The sequence below is a fragment of the Oncorhynchus mykiss genome, chromosome 22, assembly GCF_057628025.1.
Source record: "Oncorhynchus mykiss isolate SJ-2025 chromosome 22, ASM5762802v1, whole genome shotgun sequence".
NCBI classification, from domain to species: Eukaryota; Metazoa; Chordata; class Actinopteri; order Salmoniformes; family Salmonidae; genus Oncorhynchus; species Oncorhynchus mykiss.
The window spans coordinates 45,461,009-45,474,274 of NC_143043.1; the positions used below are offsets into that span (position 1 = coordinate 45,461,009).

General features: G+C 42.4%; 1 protein-coding gene across 12 annotated transcripts; it reads left to right on the plus strand.

Annotated features, from left to right (window-relative positions):
• Positions 1-1,832: 1,832 nt before the first annotated feature.
• On the plus strand, positions 1,833-12,035 carry LOC110501869 (cyclin-T2). Of its 12 annotated transcripts, none has more exons than XM_090216180.1 (10): positions 1,833-2,390; positions 3,010-3,091; positions 3,179-3,307; positions 3,573-3,687; positions 5,534-5,596; positions 6,242-6,287; positions 8,615-8,778; positions 8,959-9,029; positions 9,182-10,337; positions 10,444-12,035. In XM_090216180.1, the coding sequence occupies exons 6-10, from the start codon at positions 6,274-6,276 to the stop codon at positions 10,509-10,511; spliced, it is 1,473 nt and encodes a 490-aa protein (XP_090072306.1). In that variant the 5' UTR covers positions 1,833-2,390; positions 3,010-3,091; positions 3,179-3,307; positions 3,573-3,687; positions 5,534-5,596; positions 6,242-6,273; the 3' UTR covers positions 10,512-12,035. The 12 variants fall into 12 exon arrangements, 10 of the variants coding, with proteins under 10 accessions (XP_090072306.1, XP_021435392.2, XP_090072308.1 ...); XR_016490660.1 differs by having other exon boundaries at positions 1,848-2,390; positions 3,627-3,687; positions 6,242-7,600; positions 7,840-8,778; positions 8,982-9,029; XR_016490659.1 differs by having other exon boundaries at positions 1,848-2,390; positions 3,627-3,687; positions 6,242-6,651.
• Positions 12,036-13,266: the final 1,231 nt, after the last annotated feature.

The following is a 13,266-nucleotide window of genomic DNA, read 5'->3' on the forward strand; positions in this document are numbered from 1 at the left end:
GTTAACCCACCGTTCCTAGGCGTCATTGAAAATAAGAATGTGTTCTTAACTTACTTGCCAAGCTAAATAAAGGAGTTTAAAAAATAAAATAAAATAAAAAATTGGCCAAATCGGTGTCCAAAAATACAGATTTCCGATTGTTATGAAAACTTGAAATCGGCCCTAATTAATCGGTCGACCTCTAGTTCAGAGTCCTGTTGGTTCCAGACTTAGTGCATCGTTACTGCTTGCCGTGCAATAGGAGAGAGAACAGTCTGTGACTCGAGTGGATGGAGTCTTTGACATGTTTTTTTTAAAAGGGGTGTTCTTAATGAGGCAGTCAGTAGAATAAACAATATCCAAAGGTTCCTCGACCCTTTTTAGGTAAAAAGCTGAGGGGTGGGGCTGGAGAAATGTAACCACACTTCATAGACATAGCTATCGATGTAAGGACTGACCATCCATAATATCAAAATTATAGTTTTAACCATGTTTTAAGGCTATACAGTGTCTTTACATTTGCATTGTTTACAAACATTAGAGGAAAACAAGTTTATATTTTGGGTTATCATGTGGTAAGACAGCTCATGAGGCATTTACAAGTTAAATTCTTCAATAAACAATGGGTATATATCATTAATTTATAAGTCCAAAAACGGATGTAGCATCTAAGGGTTCTAGCTTTAAAGCTGCAATATGTAACTTTTTGGGCGACCCGACCAAATTCACATAGAACTATGAGTTATAGATCTATCAGTCTCATTGAAAGCAAGTCTAAGAAGCTGTAAATCTGTTCTATGTGCGCTATTTTTTTGCTTCCAGTTCTTACATTTTTTTTGTTGTTGCATCTTTTACTTTCGTTTTGCACACCAGCTTCAAACAGCTGATAATGCAATATCTGTGGTTCTGGAAAATATTTTTTCTCAGCGGTTTGGATGGTACAATGATTCTCTGCACTAGCTTGTTTTGTCATATAAACTGAAAAAAGGCAAACTATAGCTGTGTTCGAATACTCATACTAACCGCACTATTAGTGACGTGAATTAAGTATACAGTATACTTTTTGGTCATTGTATGGATATTAGTTAGTATGCCAAGTTAGTATGCCAAAGGTTCCCGGATGTCGTACTAAATTCGCGGAAATACGAAGTATTCATTCAGTGGACACTATTTCCGTGCTTTTAAGGCCCATTTTGCAATTCTTCAGAAAATGGGAGTGGCTTCACAACGTTTTCAGATTTGAAGAAAATGGCGGAAAATATGCAGGCGAAGTCCAATGAGAGCGGATACAAATTCATTGCTTTAACTAATTATTACAAATGTTAACAAAATGTTGATAACTGTAATAAAGTAATGACTTTTCAAATAAGTTAAGTTACGTTGGCTGACAATTTGTGTACGGTGACCTAATACATCAAACTTGCCAGGCAGTATATTAACTATCTGCTGTCTAACTACCCAACGTACATTGGCTTGATTATTCACATCATTCTTAGATAAGTGGTATAGTCGTTGTGCGTTTCAATAGACTGTTAATTATGGCTATCTACTCCGATTTCAGAGCGCTCTCAGCAGAATAACTGATGAATTTACAAACACTCAACACAGGTTGAATATGGCCGGTGGGGTCAAAGAGTAATGAAATTGTTGACAGCAGCACAGTTACAGTCATCTACGCTCTGGATAACACGAAAGCAGTCTAATCAGCTCTGCAAGGGGGAGTAAAATGGTCAGCGCGAGAACACGTAGCTAGCCAACGTTAGCCAGTTAGCTTGGGTGCTTGACTTTTTTTTACGAAATCGTAAAATGTTTAGCTAGTAAGTTGTTATGCTAACCAGCTAGCAATAGGTTGCATAGCAACGTTACCCGCTTCCGGTAGACAGGCGATGCGCTAGTACTCTCAACTGAAACGATACCGTTTGTTTACATTATACTAAAATTAACAAATAGTATGTAGTATATACTCATTACGTATGTAGTATACAGTATGTTAGTATGGGTATTCGAACACATCTTATTATAATTTTAGCTAGCAACCAGGAAATAGCGTAGCGATGTCTGTGCATTCTGTGAAGTTCACAATCCAGGGCGAATGGTGGCGATAAAGCCTGACTAGTTGGTTTGGCCGTGCCTAAAAAAATATATCAAAGAAGAAAAAAAAACAATATTGTGGTTTCCGGGACGTGACGATCATGGTTTCAGCGTACTTGCGTCCATCCGGTTATCGGTGTCCTGTGCGAATGCTGGAGAGCTATGGCGGCGTGCCGGGGATCCTCGTCGAAATGGTTTTTCACCCGGGAGCAGCTTGAAGCCACGCCGTCCCGCCGTACGGGAGTGGAGCCGGATAGAGAGCTTTCTTACCGACAGCAGGCGGCAAACCTCATTCAAGATATGGGCCAGAGACTCAACGTGTATCCTTTTATAAACCATCATCAGACATGTCGAAGGAAGGAGTATAGACATGGTGCTTTGTAGGCCCGTTTCCAAGGGTGCTGTGCTGTGTGTGGGAGCTGGGGACACAGTTAGTAGCCATAGTTTGTAATATCAGAACATTACAAATGTGCCAGTGGTCGCTTTAATGTATTCGGCGTTGTGTAGTAATGGTACAGCCAAATTGACTAGTTAGCAAACATAATCCGTCAACAACATGAAGGCCATCTATCTGGCGCCAACTAGCATGCTGTTAGCCTGGCAGTAAGTTAGCTAGCTAACATTTAGTTTACTAATCTTCCCTGCTAGTTCCCCTACTTGAAGTGTTAACTAGCTAACGTTGATGTGTGTTTTTTTGTTTTATTATGAATAGCCAATTGACGGCTGCCCAGCATGCCTTTGCCAACGTTAGCAAACCAGCATTGCGTTTGTCTGTCTAGTTACGGCCCAAACAATGGCAATGCAAGAACCTGCATTATTGCTGGGCTTGTCGTTTTCTTTTGCACGGTTCCCCTGTTGCGTTATCTACCCAACAACAAATTATGTATTTACTGAAATTACATTTGAACATACTTGAATTCCTTAACCCGTTTTCTCCAGCTCACAACTTACTATAAATACAGCAATTGTTTACATGCATAGATTTTATATGTACCACTCTTTCACCAAATTCCACAGAAATGTAAGTATTTAGTCAGCCTGACTGTATTTTCCTTAAATATGCAACCTGTTTACACAATGTATTGCAATTAATTATCTTCTGTTACAGATAATTTCTCCAACCACATTATTCCTAGCTGCAAAAGTTGAAGAGCAACCTCGGAAACTGGAGCATGTCATTAAGGTTTCACATGCTTGTCTAAACCCTCAAGAGGCCCCGCTTGATACGAAGAGTAATGTAAGTCTGGGTACTATGGGTATTGTAGGTTTTGCTATTCTCCCTGTTTTTGTTAATAGCATCAACACCTGCTTTTGTGTAGTTTGAGGTGTGTCACCAGATGTAAGCTGAGTCTGATAGTAGTATGACAGAAGCAATTTGCAGTCTTTGTCAGACGGATGTCTGTCCTGTCTCGGCATGTTCTTAGTGATATTATTCCTAATAGCAAGACTACATTTAAACCAACTGGCACTAAGAAATAACCCATACTGTTACTTTGGAATAGGGTATCGATAGACACATTACACATGTCATGTAATGATTGTCTATTGAACTTCAGGCATACCTCCAGCAAGCTCAAGAGCTGGTGATACTTGAAACCATAGTGCTGCAGACTTTAGGTAAGTAATGACTGAGTGAGAGTATAGCAACAACTTGATCCAGTATACAAAGTGTTATGTTTGAATATTCTGTTGGACCGTTGCTGTCAGGCATTGATGAATTGCCTCGTGTTCCATTTTTCAGTTATTTAAATCAGGTACAGTGCATTCGGAAAGTATCAGACCCCTTGACTTTCTCCACATTTCATTACTTTACAGCATTTGATTTTGATTTAAATTGCTTTTTTCCCCTCAATCTACACACAATACCCCATAATGACAAAACAAAAACCAATTTTTCTAGAAATTTTAGCATATATATATATATATAAATATATATATATAAATATAAATAACTTTTGCTTAAGTTTTCATACCCTTTACTCAGTACTTTGTTGAAGCACGAAAGACACTCAAGGACATTCAGAAACTTGTCCCGAAGCCACTCCTGTGTTGTCTTGGCTGTGTGCTTAGGGTTGTTGTCCTGTTGGAAGGTGAACCTTCACGCCGGTGAGGTCCTGAGCGCTCTGGAGCAGGTTTTCATAAAGGATCTCTGTGCTTTGCTCCGTTCATCTTTCCCTCAATCCTGACTTGTCTCCCAATCCCTACTGCTGAAAAACATCCCCACAGCATGATGCTGCCATCATCATGCTTCACCGTAGGGATGGTGCCAGGTTTCCTCCAGACATGATGCTTGGCATTCAGGCCAATGAGTTAAATCTTGGTTTCATCAGACCAGAGAACCTTGTTTCTCATGGTCTGAGTCTTTAGGTGCCTTTTGGCAAACTCCATGTGGGCTGTCATGTGCCCTTTACTGAGTGGCTTCCGTCTGGCGACTACCGAGGAACTCTGGGGCTCAATCAGAGTGACCATCGGGTTCTTGGTCACCTCACCAATGCCTTTCTCTCCCGATTGCTTCTATTTGGCTAGGCGGCCAGTTCGAGGAAGAGTCTTGGTGGTTCCAAACTTCTTCCATTTAAGAATGATGGAGGCCACTGTGTTCTTGGACCTTCAATGCTGCAGAAATGTTTTGGTGCCCTTCCCCAGATCTGTGTCTAGACACAATCCTGTCTCGGGACCTCTACGCACAATTCCTTCAACCTTATGGCTTGGTTTTTGCTCTGACATCCACTGTCAACTGTGGGACCTTATATAGACAGGGGTGTGCCTTTCCAAATCATGTCCAATCAATTGAATTTACCACAGGTGGACTCCAATCAAGTTGTGGAAAAATCTCAAGGATGATCAATGGAAACATGATGCACCTGAGCTCATTTTAGAGTCTCATAGCAAAGGGTCTGAATAGTTATGTAATATAGGTATTTCTGTTTTTTATTAGTAATACATTTGCTAAAAAAAATCTAAAACCTGTTTTGCTTAGTCTACACACAATACTCTATAATGACTGTTTATATTTAATACATTTTAGAATAAGGTTTTAACGTAACAAAATGTGGGAAAGGTCGAGGGGTGTGAATACTTTCCGAATGCACTGTATGTCACGGTAACGTCAAACAATCCTCAATGCCAATATTCTATTACTGCAGGTCAAAATGGTCTCTTTTGATGAATCTCAGATGTTGGCAAAAAGCAGTCCCATCCATGTTCCAATTTGTGCTCTCCACAACTACGGAATACTCCCAATTATGTTGCCACCATCTGCGTCCATTTTTGTTATACAACGTCGATATACTCACCCTTAATTAGATGTAAAGAAAGAGGAACTGCCTTTCATAATCCACATGTAATCCTGACTGTGCTCTTGTGTTGAAGAATAGAGGGGAAGAGCCATTGATGGAACATTACGCTGATGCACCGTTGACAAACTGTTACTGTTGAAACTCACCTGTCGTGTATTTTGTTTCAGGATTTGAAATAACTATTGAACATCCACACACTGATGTGGTGAAATGTTCCCAGCTAGTGAGAGGTAGAGGCTTCCTTCTTTGCTCTTTCATGCCCTCTAGTCAGGTCATTACTAGAAGGGATCCAGGTTTTGTCAAATTAATATCAGATTTGACTTTTCGTAGCAGCTTATGAGAACTTAAGCAGCAGGTTAGGAAAATGAACGTAGCATGTTAGGTAAAAGCTGGATCGCTTCTAGCCATGACCCTCTTGTCGTGTGGAAGGATAAATGCTGACATGATTGTGTAACAAATTGTTGTTGACCTTTGCGTTTTCACTAAACATGACGTACAGTACATTAAATGTAGACACAACGAAATGAGCAGCACTGCAGATAGTGAGATGCAAGACTTGGCTCTCACAGCGTGACACAGTATCTGCGTATGCTCACGGGTTGCCTTCACGTTGTTAGAACGTGGTAGCCACGGGACCAAAACAGTGGCGAAGTTGAGCCTCGTGCTTCAACAAATTTGTTGTTGCGGAAAGAGGTTAGGGATTCTTTTTTTTGCCTTACGGATCCTCATTTCGTTAACGTTTGAACAGTCACACCCCTAGCATCTGCATCATATCGATGAGTCTACCTTTAAAGGTAACATTTGTCAACTTATAATTACTAACAGAGCACACTGGTCGGCAAAAACCTTAACCCTCTTGTCTCTTTCACTTACAGCAAGCAAGGATCTGGCACAGACTTCCTATTTCATGGCTACCAACAGGTTGTTATCCTGACACCCCTCCCTGCCTTTTTGTTGCACTGTGACTACTGCACACTATAGCTTCCTGTAAGCAGGGTGCCCTTTCTGTGTCCAACGGCCCTCTATGCGCCGATGGCTTCTGGGACGCTAGCCCCCCCACGGGGTGGGGTGGTTGGCGGTACCGGCCCTGGTCGCAGTGCGGTGTATTGTACAAGGGACCAGAGTTGGCACAGTGGGGTTGAATGCCCAATGTGAAGTGTAGTCGTGGGCTTGAACCTCACGGTTGCTCGGTTGCAAAAGCGCATATGTCTAAAAAAAGAGACTTTGGTAGCCTGAATAGCAGCTAAAGTTTACACAGATGTAAACATAACTAGACGTCGTCCTGGTAAGTACTGCGAACCCTCCTTTTTTTATTTGTTTTAAAAAAATCGCAGTTAACGTTTTCAGTCAGTTGAGCAAATGTTTCATGTAATGAGAGATATATATATATATATAAGACAAAAAAACAGAAATGGAAGCGCTAATTACAATTTGATGTTAACCCATTAAGGAGCTACTCAAATGTCATGTTTTTGAATTTGAAGAGAAGAATGCATGTTTTAATACACCATTTCATTGTATTGCAAAATATCTGTCCATCATAAGTATTGGTCTTGTTTTTTGAATTTTTACTTACAAACAACCATACAGTTTATATTCCTGACCTGACGGGTTAGTTTTGCCATGATGTCATGTTGGGTTGGGATTTAATATAGCTTTTTTGTTTCCCATAGCCAAAAAAAACCCTCAAAACTAACTACAATGTTTGGACACAGATCTTGATAAATGCTTTTAAGTTAGGCCTGGTCATAATTAAGCTGCTGCTAACGCAATCCAGCAATCGTATGAAAATTATAATTTTTTTGTTTAAAAAAAAAATACAAATATGATCGAGCTAAAGACAACATTGTGTTCCAAAAACTGCCTGTTCTAAAGAAGGCATTCTGCATTTGACCCATTAGAACTGGAGAGGCTTATGGCGAACAGTAAACAGAATTAAAGAGCTTGACGCTGTGCCGTAGACATCATGGTAATTAGAGGATGAATTGCTTAATGCCTGAACTCTGTGACCAGCCTCAGAAAGGCCTTGTTTGGGTCATAAAAATAGATTTTGCCATGGTTACTTGACCGTACCCTGTAGACTAAACAGTGAGGGGAAAAAGTGGAAACGGTACCCAAGTCTTTAGAAATATAATTGACTTGAATGGGAATATATGTTTTAGTGTTCTATGGTTTGGATTCTATTAGGGTTACAGTCACCGTGGTGAATACTTTTTAGATTTGATGTTTTTCAGGTTTGTGTGGACTAGTCTCAGTTTCAGGTTTGTGTGGACTAGTCTCAGTTTCAGGTTTGTGTGGACTAGTCTCAGTTTCAGGTTTGTGTGTACTAGTCTGTTTCAGGTTTGTGTGGACTAGTCTCAGTTTCAGGTTTGTGTGGACTAGTCTCAGTTTCAGGTTTGTGTGGACTAGTCTCAGTTTCAGGTTTGTGTGGACTAGTCTGTTTCAGGTTTGTGTGGACTAGTCTCAGTTTCAGGTTTGTGTGGACTAGTCTCAGTTTCAGGTTTGTGTGGACTAGTCTCAGGCAGCGCAGTGATACGGGAGATTAAAATATTCTACTTTTAATATGCATTATGTCCAGGCATTTAACTTATTGTGGCACAAGGTTACCATCGAGCTTTTACCATGGTATTTCAAATGGAAGACTATCTAGCTCTCTGGCCCTTTTCTTTTTTTTAACTCGTTCAAGGTTCAATATTGTAGCGTAATCTATTTCTACATAACTTGAGTTGTAAAGAACTTGAGTCAACTTGGATTACGGTTGACTAGAAGACATTTCCGTGTGTTTCTCACCACAACCAGTTAGTGTAAATGAGTGGATCTTTTGAATTTACTGCAAGCTGATTTTATACGGGACCATAAAATGTTGACCCAGTGTTATTTATTGGTGGTGGATTTCTTTAATGAATGGTGAAATTGGGTCACATTCCCAACAAAAAAACTACTAGTCTTTATTTGAATTTGAAGTTATTGCTATATCTGCAGCTGCTTTTGGTAAACACTAGGATGGTAGCCACAACGTGAAACTGACTCCTGATCTATTCTGCATGGCAGTAATTGTTTGTTCTTTTGTTAAGTGTGCAACTGTGTCAATGATAACATTTATTTTGCAATGCTTCTTCTGTTCTCAATACTGTGTGTACTATGGTTTACCTCAGCCTAAAGCGCCTGTGACTTATCGTGTTTGCCCCCTCTTCTCTTCCCTCTTCTCCATGTGACCTGTCGTTACGCTCCGGCCTCTCCTTGCGCAGCCTCCACCTCACCACGTTCTGCCTGCAGCACAAGCCCACAGTCATCGCCTGCGTCTGCATCCACCTGGCCTGTAAATGGTCCAACTGGGAGATCCCCGTCTCCACTGACGGGAAACACTGGTGGGAGTACGTGGACAACTCTGTCACGCTGGAGCTTCTCGATGGTGACTCTTAGATTATAGTTCATTAGTTCACGCTCGTAGTCGGAAAGACATGCAGAATGCTTAGTTACAATGTTTCAGTTTGGGAGAATCGTTTTGTTTTTCGTCGATGAGAAATGTGTGGGTGTATGTTATTATTGCCATTTTATATTAGGTGTTAAAACCAAGTGTCCTGTCCTTCAGAACTGACACACGACTTCCTTCAGATTCTGGAGAAGACGCCGAGCAGATTGAAGAGGATACGGAACTGGAGGGTAAGCAGAAGTTATTCTCCGTCGAATCATCATTAAGACCTCTCACTGACTAGACATTTGTAGATTGTCCTTGATGTCTGCTGATTTTTATTTCAGTGTAGTTTCATGCTCTTTACTACCACGTCATCATTCTCTCTTCTCCCCCATGCCAGGCCACACAAGCTGCCAAGAAGCCCAAGGGAGATGGCTCTCAGGCGAACGACCCCTACCCAGGACCCTCCCTGGTCCACGAACATTCCCTGGGAGACGGCATCCCTGGGGTCTCCAACTCAGCCTTCTCCAAAGCCGCCTCCTCGTTCCCTGTCCCACTGCCGGGTCACGCCAGTGGACCCCTCTCCCTGGACTCCATCGCCTCCATGCAGGGCAGCTCCTACACCTTCACTGCCCCCAGCGACTGGCCCCAGGACATGGGGGGTCGCTCGGAGGGAGGAGGCTATTCCCTCAAAACAGATACACTAGGCCTCCAACAGGGGGCTTCACTGTCTCTGCAGCATGGCTCTCTGAACCCACACAGACCAGATAAGACCATGGAGTTCAACCCTATTAAACATGAACACAAGGCTGTAGCGGGGGGGGGAAAGCAGCAGCAACAGCAGCCCCCGCCTGCCCAGAAAATGTCCCTGGACAAATACAGAGAGAAGCACGCTGCCGAGCTGGCGGTGCAGCAGAAACGCAAACAGACAGAGCAGCAGGCTATGGAGCCTGAGGGCAGGGATGCCTATATACCCTCTGTCCAGTCAGACCACAGGAAACACATGCAGCCCCACTCTAACCCAGGGAGCAGCAGCAGCGGCACCACTTCATCTCCTCTTAAAATGAAGCTGGCCGTTTTAGGCCAAGACAGGCTCCCCTCTGACAAACGGGACAAGGGGGGCTCACTCAAACTCCGCCTCCCAGTTCCTTCTCAGGGGGGCATGGCCAGCAAAGAGGAGCTGAAGATGAAAATCAAGGTGTCCTCTGAGCGCCACAGCTCTTCTGATGAGGGTGGGCCCAAAAGCAAACATTCCAGCCCGCTGGTGAGCAAGGAGAAGCATCGGGACCAGTCTGCCCACCGCCACCACAAGCAGCACGGACACTCTCAGCTCCACGCAGCACAGCACAGCGGCAATGGCCGAGGGGGCCTTGAGGGGCCAGCAGGTGTCGGGCCGGCCCTCCTCCGGAGCCCCCTGGGGCTAGGGAACGTTGAGGGGTTGGCGGGCCCGGCCCTTGCTTCTGTTTCCAGTTCCTCCCGCAAGAGGGCACACCCCAACGTTGCCGGCCACAACCACCACTCCTCCAAAACGAGCAAAAGCTCCAAGGGCGGCGCAGGTAGTTCCTCTCATTGTTCCTCTGTTCAGCTGCAGTCACAGTGTGTGTCGTCTCACAGCTCTGGTTTTAACCTTCCCTTCCCCCTCCTCCCCCTGTCACATACCAGGTGGGCTACGGACATCTCAGCACCCTAGTGAAACTGGACAAGAAGCCAGTGGAGAGCCGCGGCCCTGAGGTCGCCGGCTGGGGTACTGCCAGCATCAAACAGACACTTTTGACATGCTCCCATGTCCTGTTAAGTGCCCAAAGGAATAAACTCATGAACCCTCTATAGCAAGGCAATGGAAGGTAAAAGCAAAAAAATATAAAGCAAAGTGTAGGACAAAAATATAATTATTATGCTTCCCGATCATCTGATCTCTTGGCAGTGCTGGTATAGTCCTGCCTGTTTCTGTATCTGCTGCTTAGTCCTCTCCATATTCTCTGGATGGGTCTTGAAATGTGGACGTGAGTTAGGGGGTCATCCTAGTTTAAATGTTGAAAAAAGGTATACTGAAAAGGCATGAAAGATGCAATTTATTTTCTTTTCAATAATTCCATTTCCACAACTAATCCAGTGAGAAAACAAGGCAAGCGGTCCTCTTATGACTGGAGGGCTTGTCAGTCGGTAGTAGAGAAGGAAGGCCAGGCACGCCAAACATGCCAATGGGAGCTGGATTTTTTCATTATTTTTTGGAACTAGTTTTTTTAAATACTCAATACTGTATCGATGATCCGCATGTTTCTATCATCAAAGGGATAAAGCAGAATGCAGACTGCTGTTTACAGAAAGTGGAGATAAATATACATACATTTTTGTATGTTTAAAAAGCTATACCATAAATACTCAGGTTTGGAGCTGCTTGTAAGTATGAGATATATATATATATATTATATATGATGGAGAAAAAGACTATTGTAACTTGATGTAGGAGTCCTATCATTGGTGATTCTGACTGCAGCGTTCCACTGTTGTGCTTAGAGCCTGTACTATGCATGGCTGCCGGTAGAGTGCACTCGACCTTCGACCTTTCCATCCCTTTGTAGGGTCTGGATTTCCTCCAGTGCAGACCCTACAAACAGTACCAACCACCTGGCATGTTGTCAGAGGCCATGCAATTTGTACAACTATTTTTTGGGGGAGGGGGGACCTCCAAGATGACCTAAAGCTGGATGCCAAAGGCTGTGCCTCGCAACAAAAACAAACTAAGGACACGAGGACAGTAAATACTAGTGCTATAGTTTACATGCCTAACCTTTGCTGTGAAGTGCATTTACATAAAATGGTTGCTTGACCCTGTAGCCGATAGATGCAAAGCTGTAAATCAGTAATGGTAAATAATGTAGGATTGTTAATGTTCAGTGACGTGGCAGAAGAGTAGCCAGGTTATTGGGCTCAACGGTCCGTCAGTGTTGCTGATACAGTACGGCGGCTCGTGTGCCGCTTCTCAACGGGTCAGTTTCCTACTGGATATGGCAGATATCGTTCTCAATTGTGGACACAAACTAAGAACTGTTCTTTGACTGGTTAGTTCTTATTTCAGTGTGCAGACAGTTGGTATTGAGGCCACGATGCTATGTTCCACCAGTACTTATACTCTTGGGCACAGATGGTGGTTTGGATAACAAGAAGGCAAGTGCAAATCTGGACAACTAGTTTTATTATTTTATTTAAGTTCTACAAATAAATCCTAAGGTTGACACTACCTTAAAACTTGACCTATGTTGTATGATTGATTGGTATGTACTGTATGTTTATATGAAGAGAATGGAAGCAACATGTTATACAAATGCCCTATTTGTATCCTCTGCAAGATCTTGTTCCAAGGGTGATAAAGGTTTCAAGCAATACATTTGAAAAGGAATTTAAATACGGTGTATTATGCGAATTTGACAGATTTACACTGCCGTTCAAAAGTTGGGGGTCACTTAATGTCTTTGGTTTTGTAATAACATCAAATTGATCAGAAACTCAGTGTAGACATTTAATGCTGGAAATTTTATGGAATATCTACATAGGCCCATTATAAGAAACCACCACTCCTGTGTTCCAATTGCACATTGTTAGCTAATCCAAGTTTATCATTTTTAAAGCCTTTTGCAATTATGTTACCACAGCTTAAAAAAAACTGTCTTTCTTTAGACTAGTTGAGTATCTGCATTTGTGGTTTCGATTAAAGGCTCAAAATGGCCAGAAACAAAGACCTTTCTTCTGAAACACATCCGTCTATTCTTGTTCTGAGGAATGAAGGCTATTCCATGCAATAAATTGAAGATCTCGTACAACACTGTGTACTGCCCCCTTCAAGGAACAGCGCAAACTGGCTTAAACCAGGATAGAAAGAGTGGGAGGCCCCGGTGCACAACTGAGCAAGAGAACAAGTACGTTAGTCTAATTTGAGAAACAAACTCAATTCTCAGAACAAGAATAGACTGACGAGTTTCAGAAGAAAGGACTGTTTCTGGCCATTTTGAGCCTGTGATCGAAACCCACAAATGCTGATGCTCCACTTTTCTAAAGAAGGCCAGTTTTACTTCTTTAATCAGCAAGTTTTCATATGTGCTAACATAATTGCTGAATGGTTTTCTAATGATGAATTAGCTAAAAGGCTAACACAACGTAGCCATTGGAACACAGGAGTGATGGTTGCTGATAATGGGCCTCTACACCTAATGTAGATAGATATTCAATTAAAAATCAGCCATTTCCAGCTACAATAGTAATGTACAACATTAAATGTCTACACGTTTATTTCTGATCAATTTGATATTTTAATGGACGAACGAGGACATTTCAAAGGGACCCTAAACAACTTCTGAAAGGTGGTGTGTATATACATTCTTGATAGACGTTACGGCTTTTCACTTCTTAATGAACTCAGGAAATAGCAACAAACAGCGTTGTGTAGGTTCTAAACAAAGATGACATCCTTGGGAAAGAAAGGGTGGC

Excerpts from the sequence above, each read along its gene's own strand:
- LOC110501869 (XM_021579717.3), top strand. The coding sequence starts at position 2,233 with ATGGCGGCGTGCCGGGGATCCTCGTCGAAATGGTTTTTCACCCGGGAG. Across the intron at positions 3,092-3,178 it reads TCACCAAATTCCACAGAAAT|ATAATTTCTCCAACCACATT; the intron begins GTAAGTATTTAG and ends CTTCTGTTACAG. Across the intron at positions 9,030-9,181 it reads AGAGGATACGGAACTGGAGG|GCCACACAAGCTGCCAAGAA; the intron begins GTAAGCAGAAGT and ends CCCCCATGCCAG.